A 17,866-nucleotide genomic window follows, 5' to 3' on the forward strand; every position below is an offset into this window, starting at 1 on the left:
TTTACATATGAAGCAGCTCTATTAATAATAGGGAGCAATATGTGCAATTTCTCTCATCATTCTATGGGAAATGAGCTATGAAGAATGATTTTAATTGTCAGTGGACATCTTATCGTGATAGAGCATCTGCTCTGGTTCTTCATGCTACATAATCAGCCCTGTTATAGCCCAAAAGAGCTAAAGGTAGACAGCGGGAAACACAGAAGAAAAGGATTTGTGAGACACCAGAGAACAACAGCATTTAAAGTAAACTTTCCTTAAATAAAAGTAACATAAACTTTCTCATAAATTTCCTTTTTAAAAAACGAAACATTTTGAAAAATAGTCTTGTTTCTGACAACCTTATATAGTCTTTTGTTTCAAAACCAGCAGATTTCTTCTGATAAGCAAATCACATCTGAATGCACAATCCATTTTTGTTTACACTGAATTCCAATTCATATTTAACACAGTACAGGACTGTGATCATTTTCGAAGGGGCATTCTTCAAACAAATCTAGTGAAGACAGCTCATCCATTGACATATTTGTTTTCATACTTCTCTCCTGATTCAGACAAGATAATTTTTTCACAAGGCTAAGCAATATTATCAAGTTCAGGACTGGTTATGTGCACAGTCCTCTTGCAATAGTTCATGATTGCAGAAGTCTATGTTTATGCATCCATCCACATATTTTGTTTCATAGCACACCTTGTTTGTTCACTGCTTAAAATTGTCAAAATTATGCATAATATTTGTTCAGTGTCATAAACCTTTGATTTGGTGGAATCTGTAAATGTTTCTAATGCCAAGATGCCTGAGTTCAACTGAGGAGTGGATTAGGGAGAGAAGGAAGCCTCAGATGATCTGAACACTGGGCCAGTCTCTGCCATGCTTCTCCACAGCCAACACAGTTGTTAAAGAGATTAAAGGGGCTGCATGCATGGACTCTGGGAATGATAGATTTAACAGGATCAAGCTCATTATACATGCAGAGAGCTGTTAGTATGTGTGTGCGCAGCTCTGCTAGCTCGGGAGTGAAATGCTCTGTGTGGCTCTGAGAGGCTGCAAGGCTCCCACTGATCCAGCTGTGCACATCACTGCTTGTCCACACTCAAAAAGAAACATATTGCTGCTTTATTTGCATATAAGGATGGATACATGAAGACTGCCATCTAAATTAGATGTGTGTGTATTGGGTAAATATATCAGCAGTTTCATTTTTTTCAGCTGACCAGGACTGATCTGTGTGTGTGTGTGTCCTTCATCTTTAGCCTTTTTAAACAGCATTTCAATTAAATTAGACTGAGACTTTCAAAGGGACATTGCTGAAGTCAGGGACAATGAAATGTTCCATCTAATAAGCAGAATAATTTATTTTTTCTAAATATAAGTCACCTGTCATGACATCTGAATCTGAGTAATAGTTGCACATTTGTTATTAATCAGACTGTTTTAAACTGATTTTAGAGCTGTCAGTATATAACACTTTTCATCCAATTAATTACATGATATGCAGATTAATTAATCAAATATGCTGCATTTAGTTGACAAGATGATCCTTTCAAATACAGTATTGTGGCAGTTATGTAAAGCAAAGAATAGACAAAAAGTTACTTAGAACTTGTTAAATGTTACCTTATCATATATAGTCAAAAACTTTAGATGGTCAAACATCACATTATATATTAATTTACTGTAACTGTGAAATGTTTGTTTTTTGGACGTACGTACTGTGGTTACCACCATAATTACCATATCATTTATGATGTCAAACAATAGAAGGACATGCATGACACATCACATATGATGATGTTTTATTTAAAGAGTTCTACTTATATATTAATTAATTTATTTATTTATTTTTACAATAAATTAAGTTTTATTTCCATGTCATTTAACAACATTTAATACTCAAGTCCACATCATGTATTCTTTACATTTAAGTAGTACAGCAAGCTTAAATTGCTCTGAAAATTCCTTACTATGGAAGGTAGGTACAGGTCAGAGGACATGAATGACTAAATAAAACAAATACAGTAAATATTCTCTTTCTGGTAGCTTTATGAATGTCAGGAAACTTTCCTCACTGTGACTCACAGAGGGATTACATTCAGAATTCCTCAATGATCATTCAGTTGGTGTAAAAAAGTAAAAAAAAAAATTAAAACACTTGTATTTTGCTGTTGTCTGACATCTGTCTGTGGCCAGATTAGGTCAGTCCAGAGTCAGCTGGTCACAGTACTCCTATTTTCCATGGTCATCATTGTCATTCAGCCTGAGGGAGGCTTTTTGCTAGGTAACAAAGCTAATAATGGCAGTGTCTTGATAGCACTGGCATCCAGTTTGGATGTGGCACAGATGTTATGTACTTTTTATTTAGAGTTGTCATTCTCTATATCTTTCAGTAAATGTTTTTCTCAGTGTGACTGGCTTGCCTGCGATACTGGTGAATTAATCACCATATGGAGCTGTGTGGGAAATAGTGAATAAACACAGGATTAAAGAATATTTTTAAATATATTAAAATCTTTTTATCTTTTATTTTTTTATTGTAATAATATGGGGACTTCTTTCAAACTATATTTAAAAATATATATATATTTCTGATCCCAAACTTTTGAAGTAGTGTGTGTATAATAGTAAATTATTCATATTTTTCAGTAAAACAGCAAGGATGTACCAAGTGTAAATGTTTTAAAAACTTAGAAACCCATCTTGGATGACCAATAATCTGAATATTAGCTGAAAATGTCCACTCATAAACTCCATTGACTGCATATTATTTTATTTATTTATTTTTTTGTTAACTAGCAGCTCCAGTATACAGATTACTTCCCTTCTCTTAGGCTGTAATTACTACAGCACAAGTTTAAAGCAACTTCCAAGAATAAAACAATTAGACTTTTTAGTGCCTATCAAATTGTATAATTATAATTTAACTGTATTCATATCCATTATGACCTTGGCCCTTGTCAGCAGAAGAAGTGTTCAAAAGTGAATGGCTGATTGTGCAATTAAGACTTTATTCTTCATTACAGTTGCTTTGATTTGCACTTCTTTTTTTTTAGTTTGCAACTTTACAGCATTGGATACTAAGTATAACCACCATTCTGGAGGTGTTGATGGCTGTTTTTTCTTCCTCACTTTTCCATCTCTTGAGAATCTTTTAAAATCATTGAGATAAAATAAATAAATAATGGTTGTTATGGTTTGCTTTTACATGAAGACAACATTTTCACATGCCAATGTCTAATGAGTATAGTGTGGAATCAATATTTCAAAGACTTTGCAGTCAGCTATAGTGGTAATTTTATTATAGGGCTTTGTCCAGCCTTTGTTGAAATGGAGAACAGATATCTCTAACTTTCAGTTCATTTTTAAAATGTAATGTCTTTACTATTCAAAGTTAACAAAGAACTCAACCTCATGATCAAGGCATATTAACCATGAAAGCTTTGTAAACCACGAGACCCATGTGAAAATGATGTATCATTTCAGCAGCGAAACACTTCCATGCTGATGTGAATGAGAATTAGTTATCACAGGCCTCCAGGGTATAATCACAGCACATTGTTTCAGAGTGGCTTACCCAAAGCTCCTTTTTGTTTGTCAGGAGAATGACATCAGAGCACTGCGGAGGACTGCGAGAGGGAAGAGTCATCTGCACTCAACTACTGCCAATCAAACCTGCCACACAAGCAGAGATTATTTATGCTTCTTGCTTTGCTTTCAGAACAGATTATACACGTGACACACATTACCAAAATTATATTATATTCACAATGTTTAACCAATATTGTGTTATAAACTATATCGTATACAAGAAAATAAAGGTTTTTACTGGCATTGATGGTTCCCTAAGAAACCTTTAACATCCTTGGAACCTTTTCAGTTACAAAAAAAGGTTCTTTAAACACTTTATAAAAATAAAGTTTATATGAAAGGGTGTTTTTAGAAGAACTAATTTGGGTCCCTAAAGACCTTTTCTGTGAACAGTTCTTAAAAGAAACATAGTGGCACTCTCAGAAAGCAGACTTTTACATAATTAAGGTATCTTTTAAACTGAAATGTTGAATTATTTTCTGAGGGCAATAATACTTTTTTTTTTTTTTTTTTTTACAAGTGTTACATGTTTAAAATTATACTATTTATTAAAATATAACTCATGTCTGCCGTTCCACAAAATTTTTTTACTTTTTAATGATTGCTGAAAAGTGAAATGGCATGTTACATTACATAAAGTGTGACAACATACTTGTATAAATAAATGTTAATAAGTCATGTAAAGCCTTTGATTTGAATATTATGCATTTTTAGGGCAAACCGTAATGACAGAGAAGTGTAATAATGGAATTAATAACATTTTCAAGAGAAGATACTTCATAGGAATATTGATCTAATTTCTTTCCCTAATGACTTGTTGTGTTTCCCCAAAATACATGATTAGCATAATGTTTGTCCTGGTGTCCTTTACAAAGGACAAAATGTCTATGCCTGGGTCCCAGGAGGATATTTGGAGTGGATAAATTGAAGACTGGTGAGTGGATAGCTTAAAGTTACATGTTAAATCGTCGTTGTGCGGAAGTGTTTCTTTTCTCAACGCTTGCCATTTTGAGCCAATCACAACTGATTAATGGTAAGCGCTGAGAGATCATTTTAAGTTTCCTCAAGTTTAACAATCATGATATACGCTTCCACCATATTAAGTTCTATGGAGAAAGATGTATATTATAAATTAGTAACATCCCTGCGCTCTATCTCGGGTACAAGTTAATCTGTAAAGAACACATAACTAGGTTGAGGGCCAAGGCGCGCCCCCGCTCGGCGGGTTCACGTACCGCCAGAGGAATGAGTGAAGCGCGTCCACGTCCTCTCTGTGCTGTCGCTTCCTTCATTGGCAGGATAAGCAGCACACTGCAAGCTACTGTGATGGGCTGCTTTTGAAAAGACACAAATACACATCAGTCATAAATAGATCCACAAGGACCATCCGAACGTTAAATTTAACAGTATTGACAGAATGACGAGAAAAGGTTTGTGCTTTAACTGATCTACTTTTGTCAGTGTTGTGGATGTAGTTTAGCTTGCTAACCACATAGCCAACTAGCCGACAAGAATCTGACTAGCTCAAACAAAAGACTGGATTCCTTTTGTCCTTAAAAGATTACATTGTTTCATTGATATACTGGGCTTTCAGGTAATGATATGTAGCCAGTGAAGAATCAAACGTTGGAAGCCGACCACGCAATTATTTTCATAAGATTTGGTGTTTGCATTATGGCTAACCATTTTCTCTTTTGCCATGTTGACCAAGCCCAGAAAACATTCTGATTTAAACATATGCATATAACTGAACAACACCAAAAAAAAAAAAAAAATCATATCATATAATGACAGTCTAGACTTAAATCAGTGTTGTTCAGAACAGAAGTCACATAGCTGTGAATGTAGTGTATGTCATTATTTATTTATATATATATATATATATATATATATATATATATATATATATATATATATATATATATATATATATATTACTTACAAATGTAATTTCAGTTGCTATTTTTCATGATAATCATGATAAGGACAGATCTTAATTAATGCTTAAGTGAGGATTGATGGCAAAGTTTAATCATATGAAATATATGTGTTTATATTCACAGGTTGGGATGAGGAGCTCTTGGATCATGCTGTAAAGTCTCAGTAAAACACAACTCGTTTCTTCAGTTTTACCTGATACATGTGTACAATGGCATCGAGAAATGAAATTCAAGATATTTACTGAAGGTTAGGTATCATTTTATCATTTTAACTCCGATTTTGTTCTACTAGTTTTTTTTTTTTTTTTTTAAGTGTTTGGTTAAGAGTGAAATATAGTGAGGTGGATTTGTCTGTTGGTTTACCAAAATACAACTAATGTGCCCTTGACTATACCTTGTCAACAAGGGCAAGTTCAGACCTGCATTTCAGGCCTGTGCCAACAAGCCATGTAGTCGGTACATTGGACTTAACTGATTCTGATGTTTTTTGGTATCATCAAGGACACCTATATTTAGAGTGCTAGCTTCTCTTAGCATTTTCATGGGTTTAAAACACATTTTTGAGTTGGTGATCTGTCACACTACTGACTGGATTGTGATATTGCATGCGTCCGGTGTGTCATAGGTTTCATAAAGCTTAAATTCTTTCATTTCCTTCCTCCACTTTGACACCTAAAAGCTCTTTTTTTTTTTTTTTTTTGATAGATTCTGTGCCCTGAGTTGGGGTTAGCAATAATTTTCATTTGACCACAAAATGGCTTGCTGATGGCAAAGTCAAAGATTTGATATTTTCAGGTCAGGAGGAGAGGCAGAAATTGCTGCCGTTTATTTTTCTTAAACTATACCTTTGCTCTGTGTTTCCATAAAGGTTAAGTGGTGAAAGCTTTGGGACTATCAGTGCTTCTTGTAGTGGGGAGTGAGCTGGCCATGTCGGGGGTCCCAACCCCTCCTCCTCCAGGGGAGATGTCCAGTGGGCCTGTGGCTGAGAGCTGGTGCTATACCCAGGTGAGATGGACTGATGGCTCAAGTAGTCATATTCGGACATTGCTGAAGTATTTTAGAAGCTGTTTCTATGGCAGATATCAGCTGCGTGATTGTTTATATCATTGCAAAATGTAAACTGTATTATCAAACAGCTCTGTACGGTTATGTAAAGTCAAATATATGTGGCATACAACTTCATCCACATAAATACAGTAAGCTCATGTGAAGCAATGTATAAATATGTTTATATACATGTATGTGGTATAGCCTGATTTTTATTTTTTTATTGCATCATGAAATGTTATCGCCTCATCTTTATATAAAGTTGGTTAAATTAAAATTAAATTCAAATTAAATTTATGCATTTAGCAGACGCTTTTATCCAAAGCAACTTCGAACCGAATCGAACCCCCAACCTTGCGCTTGATACATTTTTGAACAACACCCCAAAAAAACCTGCAATGCTCTACCAATTGAGCTACAGGAACACTTATGTCCAAAGTTATATGCATGCATACAGCTGCAGCATATTCAACTAGGGTGATATGTACAGTAAAATATAGCAAACCTTTACTGCCTGATTTCTTGTATTGTTGCAAAATATAAACTGTTATCACCCAGCACTAATCTGCTAAATAGGACTTTAAGGAATGAAGATATTAAAATATTTAAAAAATAAAATTCTGAAAAGCTGCTGTAAAATCATTGTGAATAGCACTATAGTAATATATTTGACTTTACCTGAAATTTGACCATTTCTTTAAGTCTTAATATGGCCCTCTGGAATGACAAGTGTAGCTTGAGCAGATGCATATGTTTTGATCTCTTGCTTGTTATGGTGCTGTGCACAGTTTGATCTAATGGAGTATAGTCAGTGCATTAAAGTAGATAGGGTGACACTCCATTGTTCAAGTGATAATGAAACTCAAGCAGTCATCATAATGTGGTCATGCTGGTTTATCAGATACGGTAAAATGATACTGAGACAAATTTCCGACGTGTAAGACTTAACCTCAGGCAAATGTAATGCAAAGTTGAATAGCAGCTGTTTAGCTGCTTACAAATGAATCAGATGTTAGTAAAAAGTCACGTGTGAAGTTGAAAGCTGCCTGTTCATTTGTTCTTGTGGCGTTTGCCGTGTTGTTGTCTAGGAATGATGGCACATTGCTTTGTTTGTTGACGGTTATCAGTTTTCACTGATGGTAATCTTTGATGATCTTGTAGGTCAAGGTAGTGAAATTTTCCTACATGTGGACCATAAACAACTTCAGCTTCTGTCGAGAAGAGATGGGTGAAGTATTGAAGAGCTCTACCTTCTCCTCAGGGCCTAATGATAAGATGAAATGGTGAGGAGCCGATGCATGTATTTGTGTGTGTGTGTTATAATGTTGTCATGCTCAAAGGTTGACATTTTTGTCTATCTTCAGGTGCCTACGGGTCAATCCGAAGGGACTCGATGATGAAAGTAAAGATTATCTATCGCTGTATTTGCTACTAGTTAGTTGTCCAAAAAGTGAAGTCAGAGCCAAGTTCAAGTTTTCTTTACTGAACGCTAAACGGGAGGAGACAAAAGCTATGGGTGAGAACTTCGTCGTAAAAAAAGCTTTAATTAGAAATAAAACTATTGGAGTAATGTTGTTTTAAGTCCTGTGTAAATTTGTAATGTCAAGTGTCTTGAACTTAAGTTTGTTATTGGATGATTGCGTTTGGTTTGTAATTTACAAACTTCTAATTTACCCTTACTTCTCTACTCAATGCAGAAAGCCAAAGAGCCTATCGGTTCGTCCAAGGCAAAGACTGGGGCTTCAAAAAATTCATTAGGAGAGATTTTCTGCTTGATGAAGCAAATGGACTGCTACCAGATGATAAACTCACGTTATTTTGTGAGGCAAGTATGCGTTTAGTTCATGATCTGTCTGGTTCCTCAAATTCAAACCTTCAATACATGAATGTATATTGGTTTGGATCAACCCCACATAAGATGTCTCTTTTTTTTTTTTTTTTTTTTTTTTTTTAATATGCATTATTTGCATAAGCATTTTTAGGTGTTATAAATATGTTATGTAGTGTTGTCAAAAGACCCGGTACTTCGGTACCAAGTCAGTACTAAAAAAATTAAAATGTCACGGTACCAGGTTTCTTTAAGTACCGGTGGTACCGAGTACCCGGTCAACCTGGTTCTTGATGCATACAGCGCTATGATTTCCATGACGCAGAAAACGCGGACTGATCTCAAAATCCAGTCATGAAAATGAAACTTACATTTTAATATGGACAGTCACGGAATTTGTCAAAGTTAGCATAAATTAATCAAATCAAATCTCCATATGGACCAGTATCTGTAAATATTAAGCCGCAAAAGTTGGTTGAAATATAAATCCTGCATGTTCTGCGCGTCTCTGTGTTTACTACATAGACCGAAGCGCGTGATGCTTGCAGTAATTTCAGCATCTGCAGTCTCAATGAGGAAATAAATACATCAGCATCACCAGAACTGTTCTGAGTCACTTCACAAGCATTTTACTGTTTCATTTGAGTAAAACCAGTGTCAAAATAAAAGTTCATTTTTACATAAAGGCATTTTGCCAGAAATATTACTATTATTTAGTAGAATGAATGTGATAATGCTACTACTGTTGAAAAAAATTAATAAAACTTTATTTTTTAAAGAAATAAATCACGCAATATTTCTTCCATGTTTTAACTTTAATAGCAAATCCCCTTTATTTGCCAAAAAATAAAATGTTTAAATTTCATTAATTAAAAGACAAATTTCTGTGAAACTTGTTTACTGTTTTTCATAATTATATAATTATATTCCTTGTAGAAAAAATGTAAACACAATTGTAAATTAGTATAAAGAATGGCATTGGTTTTATTTTTAGTGATAGTTTTTTTTTTTTTTTTTTTTTTTTTTTTTTTAATTCACATATTTTTGTGTTTTACTTTGGTACCGAAATTGGTACAGAGAACCGTGGATTTTCACTGGTATCGGTACCGAATACTGAAATTTTGGTACCGTGACAACACTAGTGTTATGCAATGATAATCTTCTGTGAATGATGATTTTCTGTGAGGTCAAAAATGTGTGCAAGTGGTATTACTGTCCTAACAGTCTAAGTGTTTTAATATGACATTTCTAAGAACTTTACACTTGCATTTTGAACTAGATTTTTTTTTTATTATTATCTTTATCATCTCAGACGTTCTTAATTGTTTTTGATCCATTTGCAGGACAAATCTTTTGGCATTTGCTTGATCCAGTGTTACCTCTGTCTTTTAGTTACTTTGATGTAGTAATCCGGGTGATTTATTATTGATTTTTTCATAGAATAAATGGAAGCGCAGAGCCTACTAAATGTTTTTCTCTGAAGTAGATCGCAGATTGAATTCCCTGCAGGTAGCATGCTCTGAGTAGCCATTTGACAGCTCGCCCTTCTCTTCAGAGCATAGCAGGATAGAGACGTCACCTAGAGCAGTAAATGAAATGGGTTGTCAAATGAATTTACTGTAACACAATTATGAGTCTTGCTTGAAAAATAACCGACCTGCCTGTTGAGATCCGCTACAGGGTTTAATATTTGCAGGGAAATTGGCAATATCACAAAGCAAAGTTGAAACTAAATGCAAATTGCAGATGATATGTTTTCCCTCATTAATTGGACAGTTTTTGTAGATGATTTTTGCCAGAAAAACTATTAAACAACTGTAGGATGCTTTCATCAGCATAATTTTTTTTTTTTTTTTTTGCTGCGATATGAAATAATACAGGAATTTTCACCTTATGACTTCACCAGATTTGGCGAAAACTTTGGGTTTTGCGTTTTTTTTTTGTTTTGTTTTTTTTTATACTAGAAACGACTCAAACCTCTTTTAGTAACCATTTCAGAAATTTTTCACTTGAATTTTCATAGGCCACATTCCCATTGCTTTTGACCAAGCGGCAAACTCCCGCTCTCTCCCTTGTAGCCAACACGGAAGTGATTTAAACTGTAATGCATCAACTGGCCGCTAGAGGATGGCTGCAAAAGAGAGTCAATCCCATAGACTCCCCATGTTAAAATGCCCAACTTTATAGCAGGGAAAAAAAACATTTACAACCTGGTTCAAAAATTTTTTTTTGGTCTATATAGCTAATTTTGCTGTTCATGACAACTGTGTTAATCCGTTTAAATTATATTGAGCCTTAAATTTCTGCATAATTAAGGGCGTGACAACTTGAGTGACAGGTGGATTGCCGCTGTTCTCACCACCGTTGCACTAGGTGGGCATGGTTTCAGCAACCAGCTCCCGCCTTTTTACCCATTTTTGATTATCTGGGAGTGACGCCCGGTGATGTGCTGCCAATATGCTGACGGCCCGCTCTGCTTACTTTAGGCTTCAAAAACACTATCCAGCAGCCTGGATGTCACAGACACTACGTCCATGTTTTTATTCAGTCTATGCTTAAGACCTATTCAATGAATATAAAATAAAAATCATTATTATGAAATAAAAAATATTAAACAAAAAAGAAACATTGTCATAAAACTAAGAATTTGAATGCTAAAAAATTAATTTAATGAAAAATTACTCTTCAATTTCACACACACACACAAAATAAGAATACTTAATTCGTTTTCCAACAGTAATTTTATTTTATTTTTTTCTTTTGATGGGTTGCCACGGTTGCGTCAGTTTCAAACTGAAGCTTTGCATCACGTGTTGATTTGCAGACATGCATGCAGCCCATGAACTATGCAGCCTATCTGAATTCAATTCACATTAAATGAACCAAGCCAATCTCAGAGGCTAAAAACACTTTATAATAAACCACTTCACTCTGACAGCAAATATTTAAATCAAACGAAGTCATATTGCCATATTGATTTGCAGCCCTAACTGCAAAAGTAACATGCATAAAATATGCATTAAAAAACATGCAATAATAAATAACAGAACAGAATGATGGCTGTTCAGTAAATTACACTGCGTAACCAGACCAAGTGGTTTAATTGGACTTATGATGTGTGTTAATTAGGTAAGTGTTGTCCAGGACTCTGTGAATATCTCCGGACAGTCCAACATGAACATGTTGAAGGTTCCGGAGTGCCAGCTGTCGGATGACCTGGGTAACTTGTGGGAATGCTCACGCTTCACGGACTGCACTCTATATGTGGGAGGGCAGGAGTTCAAAGCCCACAAATCCATCCTGGCAGGTGAGTCTAATCCAGACCCCCAGCCCTGCTGACCACATCAGCTCCATGTCCTCCTCTCATCCCAGCGGCGCTAGCTCAGCACGCACCCTCAGAGTTTGTGTGTGGTGAGACAGTTTGTGTGACCTTGGCGGTAGTGTTTTCTCTTTTAATTCTTCAATATGACAGATCTAGATTCATCACTGAAAATCCACAGTGTGATCCACCGCTAATGTCCTCAAAGGACGACTGGGTTCATACATGTGACTTCAGGCTTTTTGTTTATTTTTGCTATGTAGATTGACTCACAGGTTAGGAATAATCTAATGAAAACTGGAAACTTGTGTTATTTGTTATTGACTGTAAACGTATATCGAGAGATGCTCATATAATGTGACTGACAAATTTATTGCTTTCTCGACAGCGAGGTCACCAGTCTTCAACGCCATGTTTGAACATGAAATGGAAGAGAGTAAAAAGGTATGCATTTGATGCTCTTTATATACTGCAGTATTGGTTTAGTTATGTTTGCCGTTGTGCAGCGTATGAGTTCATAAGCTGTTCTGTTTTCTTGCAGAACCGGGTGGACATCAGCGATGTTGAACCAGAGGTTTTCAAAGAAATGATGGGCTTCATATACACAGGAAAAGCACCAAATTTAGAGAAAATGGCGGATAGTTTATTAGCCGCAGCTGATAAAGTAAGTCTGAAGTTTAATTATTAAATCTTGAAATAATTTAAGCATCTGTTGATGTTTTTTATGTGTGTGTGTCATATTGGGATATACTACCATTCAAAGGTTTGAGGATTTTGAAAAATTATTACTTTTATTCAGCAAGGACTAAGTAAATCAAAAGTGACTACGTTTATAATGCTATAAAAGATTTGTTTCAAATAAATGGCAAACTTTCTATTCATCAAAGACTCCCGGTTTTTACAGCTGTTTTCTACACTGATAATAAGAAATGTTGATTGAGCTGCAAATCGGCATATTACATTCATTACTGAAGGATCATATGACACTTAAGACTGGAGTAATGACCAGTTGATCAGTAAATGAATACAAATGTATTTGTTGTGTATGGAGGAAAGTCATACAGGTTTGTAACAACATGAGGGTGAATAAATGCTGACAGAATTGTCATTTTTGGGTGAGCTAATGCTTTAAATGGCATCACAAACCTTTGAGTGTTGTTCTCCATAAGTAATGTGTGCCGTTTTCTCAGTATGCTCTAGAGCGCTTAAAAGTCATGTGTGAGGAAGCCCTTTGCAACAGCCTCTCGGTGGAGAACGTGGCAGACACCCTCATCCTGGCCGACTTGCACAGCGCAGAGCAGCTCAAAGCACAGGCCATAGATTTTATCAACAGGCAAGCTCCACCAAAGAAACTCTGCTTGATAGATTCCTTCTGACATAGCTGTTTACCAGCCGAAGAATAAGAGTATTTTTCTTCTATCTTATCCATAGGTGCAGTGTCCTCCGACAGCTGGGCTGTAAAGATGGGAAAAACTGGAATAGCAAGTACGTAATTAGCTGATATGTGTGACACAAGATTAATACCAAGCTCTTATCTGCTCTCTTAGATGCATTAGAATTCATTGTTTTAGTTTCTGGGCAGCCCGGGCTGCTTGGCTGGTACCCACAGTCCGCATATCTCCTGATACCAGTTATTAATAGACTCTGAATGTCTGAAACGTCAAGGAAGAGAACATTTCTGCATTATAAACACATCACAAAGTCAGTATTATAGATCCCTGGCGCCCCGCTGATCGTACTTTTCAGAACAGCAATAAATACTGCATTAGTGCATGCCTATTTGAAGGAAAATGGCTTTTGTATAAATAGACTGAGTCAAGTTGCTTGAGTTTGAATATGCACCATTGAATTGAGCCCCTCTTACCTTATTTTTTTACTCCATTAGACTGGATTAATCCACATTGCTGTTATCGATTTTTAATGTGTCTTGTGTTAATACTGAAACATCTTCACCCTCTCCTGACAGTCACGCCACGGACATAATGGAGACTGCGGGCTGGAAGTCAATGATCCAGTCTCATCCTCACTTAGTGGCGGAGGCTTTCCGTGCGCTCGCCTCAGCGCAGTGCCCCCACTTCGGTCTGCCCAGGAAGCGCCTAAAACAGTCGTGACGATGTTCCTGCTTCTCTCTTGGGCCTGTCCTGGGGCAAAAGCCAGACAGATGCAGAGTTTTGACTCTATCACATTGTCATCCGACCCGACAGCACGGGACTGGGACAGGCTGACTTCTCAAAGGCAGCGAAAGCTGTTCACACCCTTCTTGAGCGATGGGTTCGGCATCGGAGCTTTATTTTGCGAATCTTTCTGTCACTTCAAACAGCCTTAAACTATCTGCCATGACTCTTGTGTGGAGTATTTGAATTCTCTCAGTTCTACTCTGTGCCTGCCTTGTCCCATGAGACCAGGCCTCTTCCCTGTTGCACTAGTTCCCAAAGTCTCGCTGTTTTATATGGCGCTTCCTAGGAATGCGTCAGGAGTTCAATGCACGGGAAATAGTATATATTCCTAATGTTTAGTTGTGCGACTAGACATTAAATAAATGTTAACACAATGAGTGCAAGGTCATTTCTTTACACTTTTTGAAAAGATAGCTATGCCCCATATTGATGGCACGATTTCTATGTAAAGACACAGTTTAACCATGGGGGGGGGAGAATACTAGTACTATTCCATATTGTGGGAAAATATGCATTTCAGATATTTGTATTGATGTTTGTAACCTGGAATGATTGTTTGTGTCCTGCCCCTTGACCTGTGATAACATTCAAAGTGTCATCTATTCACAAGTTTACAAATGACTACATTTTTTAGACTCGGTAGTGTGGCTTTCCTTAAATTGGACTGCCATATACAGACAAGTAGTTTGAAGTTGTCTGGCCCATAATTCCATTTGTGTAACCTGATTGAACTAGTCAAGACAATCCATCTTTGAACACACTGTCGTTTGTGATCAGGAAATATTTGGATGCTGAGCATCAGTGTGTGGCATTACTGTGTATGGCATATGGATGGACTGATGAATGGATGTTTGGGAAGTAAAGATAGATTGATTGTCATCGATCTATCAGTTTTGTTTTAGAGCTGTGGTGTTAAAGTCGAACTGACAGTGATTTGGATGACTCTCTACATTGTGTCATGCTAGACTGTCTTGTTCTGTTAAAGGACATGTTTTGTGAAGATTCTGGAATTTGTTCCATCTTTTAAAAAAAATATTGTCTGCGAGAATGCCTGCATTAACTCATTAAAAAAGTTTTTCAGAATTCAGTGGTGTTTTATGTATGATTTATATAATACACTTCCATTCAAAAGTTTGGGGTCAGTAAGTGTTTTTTTTTTTTTTTTTTTATACGAGTACATTATGCTCAAGACTGATTATTTTTTTTTGACCAAAAATACTATAAAATCAGTAAAAGATTTTCTATTTGATTATATTTTGGAAAGTAATTTATTCCTCTGATGACAAAGCTGAATTTTCAGCATCAATATTCCAGTCTTCAGTGTCATGTGATCCAGAAATCAATCTAATATGCTGATTTGGTGTTCATGAAACATTTCTTATTAATATTGAATGCAGTTGTGTTGCTTTCTTCAGGATAATTTGAATAGAAAATTCAGAAATACAGCATTTGAAATAGAAATCTTCTGTAATATGTCTTTACTGTCACTTTTGATCAATTTAATACATCCTTTGTTAATTGAAAGTATTAATTACTGTAAAAACAATCTTATTGATCCTAAATTTTTGAATGGTATATATATATATATATATATATATATATATATTAGTTTATTATAATATTATATAAGGCTAATATAAGGGCAGTTTTATGCTTCATGGTCTCATCCTTAGACGTTTGTCATTACGTTTAGTAGGAAGTTAAATGTCATCTGCAAAATGTCCAATGTTTTGACATTTTGGTTTGGTTATTTGTGTTTAACATATTTCAAGATGGGGAAATAAAGAGGTGATGCAGTGGCCAAAAAGAACATAACAACCAGCCATCAAGTTGAACTGCAAATTGCATTTTTGCTAAACATAATAGTCATTTTGGGATTGATTAAACACCGCAGTGTTGTTCTAAACACTATACAGCTTTAGCATAGTTGTTCCTGGTTCTGTAACTGCAGCTGAAGTTGTGGTACTGCGACCACTGTGATCTCTGCAGCAGTCGCAACATATTGCTCTCGCACCCTCCATGATGGGGAAATCGGGGCTAATTAAAGCGAACAGCATGCAGTCTGTATTCCGAGCTATCTAACACACATCTTTTTCCTGTGCCAACATGCCGCTTCATGCAGACCGTTTTCTGTGGCTTCTAGGGAACTCTGTGATAACATCTCACTATTAGAAAACCTCTCTCCCACTCCTGTCTATCTGGAAGACCATTTTTAAGTGCACCACTGAGCTAATGAGACATTGCGGATTCATATAGTTATTTTTTCCATCATATGACAATTCAGTTTTGTCTTTTGTTCTTTTCTTTTCTTTTCTTTGTGAATCGGATGGTAGGAGGCCGTCAGTGCTGAAAGCAAAAAACGTGACAATCGATTTTTGAAAGAAACAAAAGGTTGAAATTTTTTGGAAGAATTTGTCATTTTCATATGCATACAAACTATGCAACACTGGTCTAGACATCAGAAAGCTTTTTATTGAATATGATGATGTATTAAAGCTTGATGAAATGAAACATAACACAGGATGTAATGTTTTGATTTATTGACCTTGCAGGATTTTTTACTGATTGAAGAATGAGTGTTTTATACGGTTATAAAAACAACAGAGAATATGCAGATGGTTCACTACAAATCTCACATATACTGTCAGGATATGTTTCATGGTTAAATTTGTGAATAAAAGTAATAAATCAACCCTCTATGGTGCAATTTTTCAATATGACAGCATACTTTTTCCTTCACTGTAACAATTTACTATAACAAATGTTTGAAATAAAAGGACATTTATTAAACAATAATAATAATATAATGTTTTTAAGCCACGTAACATTTAATACTCTAATCCGCAAAAAGGCATTATTGAAGGAGAGTTAACTTGTTTTTTAGGGAAATATGTAAGTATAAATAATAAAGGTGGGCAATGATTTAAAAAAGAAAGACAAGCAATTATTCACAATGTAAAAATATATATATACAGGTGCTGGTCATATGATTGGAATATCATCAAAAAGTTGATTTATTTAATTCCATTCAAAAAGTGAAACTTGTATATTATATTAATTAATTACACACAGACTGATATATTTAAAATGTTTATTTATTTTAATTTTGATGTTTATAACTGACAACTAAGGAAAATCTCAAATTCAGTATCTCAGAAAATTAGAATATTGTGAAAAGGTTCAATATTGAAGACACCTGGTGCCACACTCTAATCAGCTAATTAACTCAAAACACCTGCAAAGCCTTTAAATGGTCTCTCAGTCTAGTTCTTTAGGCTACACAATCATGGGGAAGACTGCTGACTTGACAGTTGTCCAAAAGACGACCATTGACACCTTGCACAAGGAGGGCAAGACACAAAAGGTCATTGCAAAAGAGGCTGGCTGTTCACAGAGCTCTGTGTCCAAGCACATTAATAGAGTGGCGAAAGGAAGGAAAAGATGTGGTAGAAAAAAAGTGTACAAGCAATAGGGATAACCGCACACTGGAGAGGATTGTGATACAAAACCCATTCAAAAATGTGGGGGAGATTCACAAAGTGTGGACTGCAGCTGAGTTCAGTGCTTCAAGAACCACTTCGCACAGATGTATGCAAGACATGGGCTTCAGCTCTCGCATTCTTTGTGTCAAGCCACTCTTGAACAACAGACAGCGTCAGAAGCATCTCACTTCAAAAAGGACTGGACTGCTGCTGAGTGGTCCACAGTTATAGGTGCTGGTCATATAATTAGACTAATTACATTCAAAAAGTGAAACTTGTATATTATATTAATTAATTACACACAGACTGATATATTTCAAATGTTTATTTCTTTTAATTTTGATGATTATAGCTGACAACTAAGGAAAATCCTAAATTCAGTATCTCAGAAAATTAGAATATTGTAAAAAGGTTCAAAATTGAAGACACCTGGTGCCACACTCTAATCAGCTAATTAACTCAAAAAAGATTCACAAAGAGTGGACTG

General features: G+C 35.6%; 1 protein-coding gene across 1 annotated transcript; it reads left to right on the top strand.

Annotated features, from left to right (window-relative positions):
- The first annotated feature begins 4,857 nt into the window (after window positions 1-4,857).
- LOC132152810 (speckle-type POZ protein-like A) lies at window positions 4,858-14,978 on the top strand. The gene is made up of 12 exons (XM_059561708.1): window positions 4,858-5,016; window positions 5,650-5,773; window positions 6,395-6,531; window positions 7,735-7,856; window positions 7,938-8,089; window positions 8,271-8,398; window positions 11,531-11,708; window positions 12,109-12,164; window positions 12,262-12,384; window positions 12,911-13,053; window positions 13,152-13,205; window positions 13,687-14,978. Exons 3-12 carry the CDS (start codon window positions 6,454-6,456, stop codon window positions 13,829-13,831), a joined length of 1,179 nt encoding a protein of 392 aa, XP_059417691.1. The 5' UTR covers window positions 4,858-5,016; window positions 5,650-5,773; window positions 6,395-6,453; the 3' UTR covers window positions 13,832-14,978.
- Window positions 14,979-17,866: the final 2,888 nt, after the last annotated feature.

Source organism: Carassius carassius, chromosome 11 (assembly GCF_963082965.1).
Source record: "Carassius carassius chromosome 11, fCarCar2.1, whole genome shotgun sequence".
NCBI lineage: Eukaryota > Metazoa > Chordata > Actinopteri > Cypriniformes > Cyprinidae > Carassius > Carassius carassius.

Coding starts and splice junctions, on each gene's coding strand:
- LOC132152810 (XM_059561708.1), top strand. CDS start 6,454: ATGTCGGGGGTCCCAACCCCTCCTCCTCCAGGGGAGATGTCCAGTGGG. Junction 8,090..8,270: donor GGAGGAGACAAAAGCTATGG/GTGAGAACTTCG, acceptor TACTCAATGCAG/AAAGCCAAAGAGCCTATCGG. Junction 8,399..11,530: donor AACTCACGTTATTTTGTGAG/GCAAGTATGCGT, acceptor TGTGTTAATTAG/GTAAGTGTTGTCCAGGACTC.